Genomic DNA, 13,174 nt, shown 5'->3' on the forward strand with positions numbered 1-13,174 from the left:
ATAATTTTTTTCAGTTTTCCTTTTCTTTCTTTTTTTACTTGTGAAATGGAGATACTGATAAGACCATAGGATAAGAGGGGTATAATCTACACAATTCCCACCACCAGAACTCCATATCCCATTCCCCCTTGAAAGCTTTCCTATTCTTTTTCTTTTCTTTTTATTTATAATATACTTCATAATTTTAATTATACTTTTGATATATTTTCCAGTCTTATTGGTAAAGACCAACTTCACTATTGGACTCTGATTAGCTGTAGCAATTGATTCTCTTTTTCTCTCTAAGAAAAGAATTGTTGGGGAGCCAGGTGGTAGCACAGCAAGTTAAGCGCAGGTGGCGCAAAGTGCAAGGACCGGTGTAAGGATCCCGGTTCGAGCCCCCAGCTCTCCACCTTCAAGGGAGCCACTTCACAGGCAGTGAAGCAGGTCTGCAGATGTCTATCTTTCTCTTCTCCCTCTGTCTTCCCCTCCTCTCTCCATTTCACGCTGTTCTATCCAAAAACAATGACATCAATATCAACAACAATAATAACTACAACAATAAAACAATAAGGGCAACAAAAAGGAATAAATAAATAAAACAAAAAAGAAAAGAGTTGGTGTTAGCTTTTAGTGTCTGTCTGATATATATACACACGCCCAGTGATATGTGACGGTTGGGTTGATTCTTGTGGCTTTGACGAAACTGAGTACAAAATACCTAGCCTATAACTGCAGGATTTCTGGTCATAATGGTCAAGTCATCTTTAATATTTTCCACACGAAGAAGACAATAAAAACAAAAGATTGACCTTATCTTTTTTCTTTAATTACAGAGTGTAACTTGGATAACATCTTTGATGTTTTTGTGGGAGATCCTATATCCGATTCTTTTCTTATAAATAAACTTTCTGCATACATTTGATTGAATTTGAACACTTTATCTGAAAAAAAAGCTAATATAAGTATTTTTGAGGTGATACTTCTACCATGAAAAATTTTACATATTTTTTTGTCTCTCTAGAGAAAGCAGTTAGCAATGACAATAAGAGGATATGTCTTAAAAAGAAATCATTGATCAATAAGAGCATATGTCTTAAATAGAAATTATTGATCAGTCAAGGCAGACTATGAGTAGATGCCTCATAGGAGAAACTTGCCATCTGCTCTCTGTGTAAAATCAGACACATCTTACTTAATATCATTAAATGTTATGCATTTACAGAAAGAGCAGATGCACTTATTCATGTTTTGGATGATTCATTTTTAACCTCATTGATAACTACAAACACATATTTTTCTGTGACTGTGTGTGACTATGCTTTTCTTCACTTCCAGTGCCTTTAAGGTCAGCCATCCACAGATCAAGACCTTTTATTTTGCGGCTGACAATGTACAGGAAATGAATGTGTAAGTAGAGGAAATTGCTAAACACAATTTTTAACGGCGTTAGTCTTGCTTTGGACAGTTGTTGAAATTGTAAGCATATGTTCTTTCTGTTCATGTCATTTATTTATTTATTTATTTATGCTATATTGAGGCTTAATCTATTTGGCAATGTAGTATTCTCTCTTTGCTAGTATTCAGATGCATTTTGGCAAGCCAGCCAATACATATGAAGATGACTCTTTTAAACAGAAGTGATAAGAGTTGTCTGAGAGAACCACAAGGTTGGGGAATAAATAGATAGAAGTCATACGTAAATGTTAACAGGTTTGAAAGGATTGCATATTCAATCTCACAGTATTTTTTTAAGATTCTACATGACAAGCATTTAGTATGTGCCACATATGTTTATCATAAGCATCTAAATATTTATCACCTTTCTATATTCTATACTGAATATTTGAAAATTTCCTGTTCACTAACATAAATTAAAAAATTATTGGGGGGATTAATGGTTCAGAGTAAATATAGCTTTTGATACATGTATTAAAAAATTCTCAATTATTTTGTAAAACACTCACCCTCAGACTAGGCCCTCCTCCAACATCATGTACCAGGACCTGCAAGCCCTCCACTCCCACTTCTAGAGTCCTTTACTTTGTGCAACACACCAAACCGAGTCCACGTTCTACTTTACGTTTCCCCTTCTGTTCTTACATCTCAACTTCTGTCCATGTGTGAGATTATCCCATATCCATCTTTCTCTTTCTGGTTTATTTCACTTAAACATTGATTCCTTTAAGGCCCATCCAAGATGAGGTGAAGAAGGTGAATTCATCATTCTTACTAGCTGAGTAGAGTTTTGACCCCCTTGTCAAAAATTAGATATCCCGATTGAGTAGTAGCAATGACAATGGGCAGTCCTTTCTAGTACCTGATCTGAGTGGGAATGCTTTTAAGTTTTTCACCACTGTGTATTATGTTTGCTGTAGGCTTTCTGTATATGGAGTCCACTAGATTGGAGAATTTTCCATCTATTACCATTTTTGTAGTTCTTAAATATATATATATATTTAAATTTATTTAGTTATTTATTAGAAACAGAGAGAAATTGAAAGGGGTAGGGGAGACAGAGAGGGAAAGAGATAGAGAGACACCTATAGCCTTGCTTCACCACTCACAAAGCTTTCCTCTTGCAGGTGGGGACCAGGGCCTTGAACCTGGGTCCTTGCCTACTGTAATGTGAGCGCTTAATCAGGTGAGCTGCTGCTTGCCCCCTTTTTGCACTGTTTCAATCATGATAAGATGTTGGCTTTTATGAAAGGGTTTCTTTGTATCTGTTGAAATAATCATGTGGTTTTTGATGTTTCTTTTATTAATGTAACAGATCACATTTATTGATTTGCATATGTTGAACCAGCCTTGCATCCCTGGGGTGAATCCCACTTGGCTACGACGTGCAATCTTTTAAATGTATTGCTGTATCTGGCTGGCTAGAATTTTGTTCAATATCTTAGCCTCTATGTTCATCAGAGATATTAGTATGTAGCCTACTATTTTGTTCTGTGTCTGCTTTTGGTATCAGGATGATACTGTCTTCATAGAAGGTTGAAAGGAGTATTCCTGTGTCTTCAGTATTTTAGAAGGTCTTAAGAAGTATAGGTCTTAACTCTTCTTTGAATGTTTTGTATCATTCATTTTTAAAATCATCTGAGCCTGGACTTTTATTTTTGGGAAGGTTCTTGTCACTGTTTAAATTTCTTTGGTTGTGATTAGACTGTTAATATTTTCTAGTTTCTTTTATTTCAGTTTTGGAAGGTTGTATGTTTCTAGGACTTTTCCATTTCTTCAGGTTCTATAGTTTGGTGGTATAGAGTTGTTTATATATGCTTTTAAATATATGGGATATGTGCATAGAAATCTACCTGCCTTGATGTATTTCCTGTAGTTTAGGTCGCAGTGTGAGCACAGTGGTTGTGACTTAAATCAGGTTGTGTATATTGAGGAGACTGAGACATTAGAAAACACTCAATTAGGCTGGATGGTGGCACACCTGTTGGAGTGTGCATGCTATAACACACAAAGACCCAAAATTCGAGTCCCCAGTCCTGATTGGAGGAAAGCTTTGTGAGTGGTGAAGCAGTGCAGCAGGTGTCTGCCTGTCTCTCTTCCTCTCTCCTCTTTGCTTCTCTTATCAAATAAATAAATAAAGAAAGAAAGAAAGAAAGAAAGAAAGAAAGAAAGAAAGAAAGAAAGAAAGAAAATAAAAAAGAAATGTTCAATTTAGGTGCCAGCCAGTGGCGCATCTGGTAGAGTGCACACATTACCATGAGCATCCTAGTTTAAGCTTTTGAATCTTCAGCTTCCTTCCTGTCTATATCCTTCCTACCCATCCTGTGGCTGACTCTTTCAAAGTCCATCTGTTACCTCTGAGATGGGGCGATCGAGACTGAATTTTGCCATGCTCTAGTCACTGCTGTGTGTTTTGTTAGCTACTGAATTTCATCCCTCATGCAGTAAAGTGTATGTTTAAACCAGTAAAACTGAGACTCATAAAGGTCAATGACATCTGTTCCATTTCAGGCAGGCTTGTTCTTGTAATAGCAGATCAGAGCAATTTAACTGTCTTCCTATCCACCTTTCTAGTTTTTGCTTATATTTCAAATCAGTTTATCTTTCATTTTCATGCTGTCTCTTTGCAGATACCTATCTAACGGCAAGTAGAATTGCCTGAGAACTAGCTACTGTGTGATATATTTATCCTCTTGTTGCCTGTTATATTACAGTCTTTCAACATTAAAGTTAAGATCTTATTTTCTCTCTGTTGTAAAATCCATTTTTTTAACCTGAAACTATGTTGGCATTTTGTTATCTTTTTAGCTTACTAGCAAGATGCAAATTAAAATTTGAACTCAAGATTCCCTGACCCCGTAAGTTTTCACTGCTAAGTGACCTTTATACCTGAAAATAGTTTGTCTGGCTACGTACATGTACATGACACATTTTATCTGTGCTGTAATAGACCCCAATCCCTTATATTACAATTACATCATTATATTTTATTGACCTGAAGATGATTTATCTTTTTTTTATTATTTATTTATTCTCTTTTGTTGCCCTTGTTGTGTTATCATTGCTGTAGTTATTGTTGTTATTGCTGTCATTGTTGTTGGACAGGCCAGAGAGAAATGGAGAGAGGAGGGGAAGACAGAGAGGGAGAGAAAGATAGACACCCGCAGACCTGCTTCACCACTTGTGAAGCGACTCCCCTGCAGGTGGGGAGCTGGGGGCTCGAACTGGGATCTTATGCTAGTCCTTGCCCTTTGCACCACATGCACTTAACCCACTGCGCTACTGCCTGACTCCCATCTTTTTAAAAATTTTCTTTTATTTACTGGATAGAGATAGCCAGAAATTGAGAGTAAGGGGGAGGCAGAGAGGGAGAGAGACAAGAGAGACACCTGCAGCCCTGTTTTACCACTTGTGAAGCTTTCCCCCTGCAAGTGGGAACCATGGGCTTGAAGCCTGGTTTATAATGTGTGTGCTCAACCAGGTATGCCACCACCTGGCCCCAAAGATGATTTTCCTAATAGCCAACAACACAGGGTCTTTTTGAGCTTCCAAGCCATTTTTTTCTTTTGCAAGGTTATGCATATTATATTTATCTATTTTTATTCCTTTTTTTTTCCCTCTCTCTCTCTCTTTTGCTGAGAAAAATGTTTTTGCAAGTCTCTTGTCTCAGGGGTACAATTTCACATCTCCCTAAATATGCATTCGCACATCTCTCCCACCAGAAAAATATCATCTTCCTCCACTAACAGGCACTGGGTTTACTTCTGTCTTCTAATCTCCTGTTCTCTCCCCACTCAGCAACCTCAGATCTGCTAATGTAGATCAAGGGTTTATGTATATTTCACCCTGTCAGTTCCCTTTGTTTCTTCAAGGTCCCACCTGTGAGTGAGATTATCCAGCTTCTTCTTTCTCCTTCTGGCTTATTTCACTTAGCATAGTTCCCTCCGGCTCCATCCATATTGCAACAAATAGCAAAATTTCCTCCTTTCTAAAGCCCGAGCAATTTTCCAGTGTGTACATACACCACATCTTCCTCCTTGATTTATGAAGATGCTATCTAGAGAGTTTTGTTCTGTGATAACACCTGAAGAGTTTCCTTTTTTACTGCCATGACTTGCTGACATTACTAATGCATCTGGTACTTAGGGTGATGCAGAGATGTTGAGGAAGGTGGGGCTGGCATTTGGAGTGATGGTCCTGTTTTAGACACTTACCTCCTTGGGTAAGTGCATCTTTTTCTTTCCAGTGGTGACATTTCTCTCAGGGACAATGAAGGGAAAGGTAATTACGTTTAATAGAAATTCTGTGTGTTCTGCAGGGATCCTCAATTTAAAAGTGAAGGGCTAGATAATTGAGGATAATGAAAGAGTTGGTTTCTAAACAAGACCAGTGGTGACTGACTCTCTCAGACTGAGGTTGCGGGGAGATTGCTTTCGTTTTGTATATCAGGTTCTCAGCACTCACACTCCTCTGACATGTACATTCGCATCAAGTCAACATACAACAAACTCCTAGGAAACAGCTGTCAACTTTTTTATGTAAATATATTTGTGTGTGTGTATCCATCTATTTAGCGACAAATAGAAGGTTTTTTTTTTTCCTAATTGCCTTGATGATTCAAAACAAAGTTCTTAGCAGAGGAGGAACTTTAAGCCAGTGAGTGGGTTCTAGAAAGAAAAACAATGAAATAATATCCTTAAATATATATTACAATGAAGCATGATAATTGAAGGGATACATACTTTGTATAAAGACTGAGAGGGATTCTTAGGGAGCAAGGCGGTGGTGCAGAGGGTTAAGCGCATATGGCAGAAAGCACACAGACTGGCATCAGGATCTCTTTTGAAAAGGTCTAGTCTCTAAAAAATATGAAGATACATTACAGATATCTTTGATTATATGCTTAGAATACTTAACATAATTACCCACATTTACCAACTGGCTGAGTCATCTTCATATATATATTTGGCCACCAGGATTATTTAAATTTTTTTTTTAAATTATTTATAAAATGGAAAGACTGACAAGACCATAGGATAAGAGGGGTACAACTCCACACAATTCTCACCACCATAACTCCGTATCTCGTTCCCTCCCCTGGTAGCTTTCCTATTCTTTAACCCTCTGAGAGTATGGGCCCCTGGTCATTATGGGGAGCAGAAGGTGGAAGGTCTGGCTTCTGTAATTGCTTCCCCACTGAACATGGGCATTAACAGGTCACTCCATACTTCCAGCTGTCTCTCTCTTTCCCTGGTGGGGCAGGGGCCTGGAAAAGCAGGGCTCTAGGACACATTGGTGGGGTCATCTGCCCTGGGAAGTTCAGTTGGCATCGTGGTAGCATCTGGAACCTAGTGACTGAAAAAGAGTTATGATAGAAAGCAAAGCAGATTGTTGACTAATCCTGAACCTAAAGACTTGAATATTGTGGATGAAGATTTGGGGTCTCCGTTTTGGGAAAAGCTAGTAGGTCTATTTTAGCTATTTTCCAAGGGACCCATGACCCAACTAGTTTTTGCCTGTGCCTGACATCAAATATGCAGGTGACCTAAGTTATTGTTCAGGGGATGGTGTCATAGTTGGAAAAAGGACTAGAAAACTGGATCAGGGAAGATAATAGCTCCCAAATATGGGAAAAATATATAAATATTGTTAACTGTAAACTCCATCCATTTGATCTGGGGCCTATAGTCAGCACAGAAGCCTATGTAACCTCTGCATCCTTTTAGGTCAGAGCTTACATTCTGTGGTCATGTTTTAGGAACATTCCAGGCTGTGCCAATTTCAGAACCCATCATCTTAGGGTGATAGGCAGAGTATGCTATCCAACGTCCCTTCGGAGAATGGAACATTCCTTAACATTGTTGAACCAAATTGAGGGCCAGGTGGTCAGGGGCCCACAGAGCGGTCCATTATGTTGTTCTTGATGGAGATGACTAGTGACAGTGGTGAGAGGGATCTGTTAGAGGTCTAGGTCTATCATGTCTTGTGGGAATCCTGGGACTCCCTGACTAGGGCCCCAGGTGATGGGGTGACCTGGTAGTGATTAAAGAGTCATCACTAAAGTGTGCCAGTCTCTTGCCCTTAATCAGCTTTTGTAGTCCTTGTTTTGTCTGACGTGTTTAGCTTTGGAATGATTGAGGGAATACATTAGAAAGTAGGTGAGGAGTGTATCTGTGTCTAAGTAGAAACTATTTCATTAGTTTCTTTATGGTGTATGTTTAGGTCTTTTTGTTTGCTTGTTACATTTATTGACTCACTCTAAAATACTGTGCATTTTTGTTTTAAGGTATATGTCTTCCCCTAACTGCTGGATATATGTACATATGCCCTATTGGACTCTGGTCTATATCTAGGTTTTGAGGTTTGTTAAGAAGTGTACCACCAGAAATGAATTTAAGGAGACCAGTGAGCTAGAAAAGGTCTCACCAGAGTAGTGAAGCTGGTGGGTTGACATTCCATGCCGGACATCTCTGGATGCAGTCCAAAGTGAAATATGCCGAGGTGGTACTGGTTGCACTGATTGGGTTGGGATCAGCAGATGCATTATCAACTGGTATGGCCACCAAGATTATTGCTGGAGATCAGTGTCTACACAATAACTCCATGACTCTCACTGACTTTTTTTTCTTTCCGAGACAGAAAGAAATAGAGATCGAGAGAAGGCAGAGAAAGTGTAAGTGAGAGAGACACATGCAGTACTATTCCACTGCTTGTGAAGCTTCACCCCTACAGTCGCAAACCTGGACACTGAACCTGGGTTTTGCACATGGTGATCTATGGGCTTTGCGAGACGTGACATTGACTGTCCTCTCTCTTTTTTTTTTTTTCCTCCAGGGTTATTGCTGGGCTCGGTGCCTGCACCATGAATCCACCGCTTTTGGAGGCCATTTTTTCCTCCTTTTGTTGCCCTTATTGTTGTAGCCTCATTATGGTTATTATTATTTCCATTGTTGATGTTGTTTGTTGTTGGATAGGACAGAGAGAAATGGAGAGAGAAGGGGAAGACAGAGACAGGGAGAGAAAGACATCTGCAGACCTCTTCACAACCTGTGAGGCGACTCCCCTGAAGGTGGGGAGCCGGGGGCTCGAACCAGGGTCCTTATGCCGGTCCTTGTGCTTTGCGCCACATGAGCTTAACCCACTGCGTCACCGCCCGACTCCCCTAACAGTCCCCTCTTTGTAATCATCTTATGGAGGATGTCAAAGTAAGAAAGTACCATGGATTCAGAAGTTGTAGGGTTAAGGGTCACACATTTATGCTGTTTTTGGAGATGTTTAGACTATTTTCAGAATCATGACTTAATTTTCTTATAAAGTCTAACACAAGACTTTTGTTCATGGTCTGGGGAAAAGTGAACAGGCAGAGTGTTATTCAGTCTCTCTGCTCAAACATCTACTTTCCCTTTGAATTGTAGGTGGTTAAACAAACTTGGATTGGCTGTAATTCATCAGGCACCCACTACAAAAGATGAAGGTATGTTCAATTTTAAGTTTCTGAGATTTCAGCATGAATACTAGAGTAAAATGAAAATAAGATGCCCAAGTACTGTTGAGTTCTATCTGTAATCTTGTCCTAATGAAACTGATGTTGGCATTTAAAATATTCTGAAAATATGAAGAGACAGACAGTTGCACAGCCTCACCAACATGAAATTGGGTTTTCTCTCCATGTGACTTAAAGTGCTTTTCACACATCACCTACACATCAGCCGCTGTAGGATTCACTGACATCTCCAGCAATTGCTAGTGCAAATGTTACATTTACTGAATTCTTACTCATAGACATGATCTTGTCATGATCTAGACAGATAACTTTCATCCCACCATTTCCTCTCCTCACAATTTATAGGCTTAGTTCAAATACAATAGGCATTTATTTGTGAAAAGAAATAATAGGGCTGGGTAGATGGTATAATGGTTATACAAAAGACTTCCATGCCTGAGGCTCTGTGGTTCAATCCTCAGAACCACCATACATCAGAGCTGAGCAGTGCTCTAGTCTTTCTCTCTGTCTCTCTTTCCCTGTCTTTCAATTTCTGTATGTCCTATACAAATAATGGAAAGGGGAAAAAAACATACAGAAACCCAATCACCTCTGGGAGTGGTGGATTTGCCTTGGTATAATCCTGGTGGCAATATAAAAAAAAAAAAACACCTTTTAATCCAGATGTGTAAGATGTTTAGTGATATAAGCTCAGAAAATATATCAGCTTTATTTTCAGTACATTTTTGTAAGTGTCTCCACATGTTGGTATGCATGAGACCCCTTCTGTTTCATTTGGTTTAAATCCCCCCTGCTTAACACTATTCTATTTACATAACCACTTCATTCTATTTATATAACCGCTGTTAACAAGCACCTCCCTCCAGGGCATTGGTTCAATCCCCACTGTTTCATGATATGTTTTTGCTCCACCCCCCCCTCCTTGTCACACCCTGATCCTCTCCTTGTCACACTCTGATTGTCACCAGTCACTTTTCTCTCCACCCTCTCTATGTCACACCCTGTTTCCACCCTACTTGGCAAGTATATATAAAGACAGCATTGTGAGTTTTAGAGTACTTTACCTTGAGTTTAGCTTAGCTCGTCTTAGATTGTGCTGCGTCCTGCATGAATAAAGAGATACTGCCTACAGCTCAACTATGAGTCCCTGGTCGTCTGTTACCCGCCCGTGAAGCCAGCCCGGCGAAAACAACATAACCCATCGAAAACAACATCCACAGACTTGACTCCACTGTTTGCTTGATCAGATACACTCATTTCTCTGTAGCACTGTGGATGTTTCCTTATCCTGCCAATTTCAGTTCATTATGATTTTGATGATGAACATTAAGCACTAAAGATTCTATGCTCCCTTGTTAAATGACTCACACCTCTTTTGAAGAATTGTTTTGTTTTTCCAGACCAATCGTTAGCCCTCTTCCTGCATTTTGAGTATACTGGAGGGCAGAAATGACATGTCAGTTTGTTTCCCTCTCTTATACAACCTTCTTGTGGCAGGTGGCTCAGTAAATCTGTACTTCCTGAATTGGATTAGAACTGTGATATCCAGATGGAGAAAAACCTCTGTTCATGCATTATGGAATATGTGGTAACAACATTGAGACATTAAGCAATTTCATTTTTATTTTATTTTTATTACAGAATGCTACAGTGAAAGTGAACAGGAAGATCCTGAAATAGCTGCAGACACACCACCCCCTCTTTACTCTTCAGAGACTCTGTCTTCTTCAGTAAGTATCACATAATTAGTGCTGGCTATGGAACAAATGAATGGACAATAGTCCTTTCAACCGGGCAGAAACTACTTTACTGGAGACATTTTTAGGACAGGTCAAAAGACAAATGAATTCATAGGATGTTGATTTAGAGTGTTCTCCATAGCAACTATTATGACACACACAAGAATATTTGTTTGTGATATACTCATAGATTATTCTCAGCAAGTTTTCAGAAATGTAAAGGATTTGTAGGTGACAGACCACAGCCTGTAAAGCTTGTTATGTAACATTTATTTAGACCCTACTTGTTTTCACAAAGAATTGAAAATGCCTTCTCAAGGTGCATGTACCATGACAACATAAAATAAAACAAATGTAAATGGGGAGACCACAATAATATGAAAGCAACACAGTAAAAGAGAGAGTAGAAATTCATATTGAATGGAACCATTAAAATCTGTATGTGAGGATGATTCTGTAATATATCGTGGAGAGAAATTCAAGTTGATATTGAAGCTTTGGAAGTATCCAGTGTAAGTTAAGGTTATTGATGGATGTTAAGACCATGGAAAGTTCGATGATATTTGGATGACCATTGCTATTATCTATGGGATGGCTTTAATGAGAGGTCAAGCAATAAAATTTAGGAAATTCATGTTTTTTGTAATATTTATTTTATTTATTTATTCCCTTTTGTTGCCCTTGTTGTTTTATTGTTGTAGTTATTATTGTTGTTGTCATTGTTGGATAGGACAGAGAGAAATGGAGAGAGGGAGGGGAAGACAGAGAGGAGGAGAGAAAGATAGACACCTGCAGACCTGCTTCACCGCCTGTGAAGTGACTCCCCTGCAGGTGGGGAGCCGGGGTTCGAACCGGGATCCTTATGCCGGTCTTTGTGCTTTGTGCCACCTGTGCTTAGCCCGCTGCACTACAGCCCGACTCCCCAGATTCATGTTTTTATAGCTTTTGTGTGATAGAAAATATAGAGATACTTTCAATATGTAACCATGTAATCTACTAATATGATCCTGAAAAGAGATGTTATTTCATTTGTGTGTCACCAAATACTAATGTTTATTGGATATTCCCACTTCCTGAAGTACCTTTCGTTGAGTGTTTTTTTTTACATTTTAATTATATTATTGTTATTCTTTTTTTTATTTAAGAAAGGATTAATTAACAAAACCATAAGATAGGAGGGGTACAACTCCACACAATTCCCACCACCCAATCTCCATAACCCACCTCCTCCCCTGATAGCTTTCCCATTCTCTATCCCTCTGGGAGCATGGACCCAGGGTCATTGTGGGTTGCAGAAGGTAGAAGGTCTGGCTTCTGTAATTGCTTCCCTGCTGAACATGGGCGTTGACTGGTTGGTCCATACTCCCAGTCTGCCTCTCTCTTTCCCTAGTAGGGTGTGTCTCTGGGGAAGCTGAGCTCCAGGACACATTGGTGGGGTCTTCAATCCAGGGAAGCCTGGCCAGCATCCTGGTGGCATCTGGAACCTGGTGATTGAAAAGAGAGTTAACATACGAAGCCAAACAAATTGTTGAGCAATCATGGACCCAAAGCTTGGAATAGTGGAGAGGAAGTGTTAGGGAGGTACTCACTGCAAACTCTAGTGTACTTCTGCTTTCAGGTATATATTTTGCAGTAGTTTATGGATAAGCTCTCTCTCACAGAAACTGGTGTATATCTAGGTTATGGGACTTTGTTAGAAAGTGAACCACCTGAGATGAAATTAGAGTGTACTATAAAAGGAAAGGTCTCACCCGAGTAATGAAGCTGAAGGGTTGTCATTCCACATGTGAAGTCTCTGGACACAGTCTGAGGTGAAGCAGGTTGAGGTGGCAATCGTTGCGTTGGTTAGGTTGTGATCGGCGGATGCAATATTATTTGGTATGGATTGGGAGAGGCATACGGGAAAGTGGGCCCTATCCAAGGGTTCCAGGACTGGGGGAAGTAGGGGCTCTATAGTGGAGATGTGAGGTTCCTGCTGTCTTAGGGTTCAAAAAGACAATCGATAGTTAAAGTTATCATCACATTATTTGGTAATTGGGTTAACTTTGAAAAGTCCTTTTGTTATGGTTTGCTGTACAGTATCCAGTATCTTGTATATAGCTGTGCTATTGGATGCTTCTAATCTACTTGGTCTAGGCTTTTGAGAGAGCCCACATATCAAATACACAGCCTATATATTAAAAAGATTCAGTTTGTCTTTTGAAAAACTTTGTGACATACAATTGATTTTCCCCTTCTCATATTAATCAACTACTGATTTATATGTCTACATTTTGCTAGGAGTGTACATAAACACCATTCCCACCACCAAAAGACTGTGACCCATCCCTCCCACCCACTCCCACCCCCCACTGGCCCAGGAAGCTGCATGTCTACCCCTCACCACAGGGTTTTTACTTTGGTGCCCTACTTATAATTTGATCAGGTCCTGCTTTTAGTTTCCCTTTCAGATCTTCTTACTCAACTTCTGTTGATGAGTTGGATCATCCCATAC

General features: G+C 39.5%; 1 protein-coding gene across 3 annotated transcripts in view; it reads left to right on the forward strand.

Annotated features, from left to right (window-relative positions):
• IPCEF1 (interaction protein for cytohesin exchange factors 1) overlaps positions 1 to 13,174 on the forward strand; it is a 104,708-nt gene that overhangs the window by 48,625 nt on the left and 42,909 nt on the right. For all 3 annotated transcript variants that reach the window (XM_007516153.3, XM_060205304.1, XM_016185394.2), the window contains 3 exons: positions 1,318 to 1,389; positions 8,853 to 8,911; positions 10,583 to 10,671. In XM_007516153.3, coding sequence (XP_007516215.2) covers positions 1,318 to 1,389; positions 8,853 to 8,911; positions 10,583 to 10,671 — 220 coding nt within the window. The remainder of the gene's footprint in view (positions 1 to 1,317; positions 1,390 to 8,852; positions 8,912 to 10,582; positions 10,672 to 13,174) is intronic.

Source organism: Erinaceus europaeus, chromosome 13 (assembly GCF_950295315.1).
Source record: "Erinaceus europaeus chromosome 13, mEriEur2.1, whole genome shotgun sequence".
Lineage (NCBI taxonomy): Eukaryota > Metazoa > Chordata > Mammalia > Eulipotyphla > Erinaceidae > Erinaceus > Erinaceus europaeus.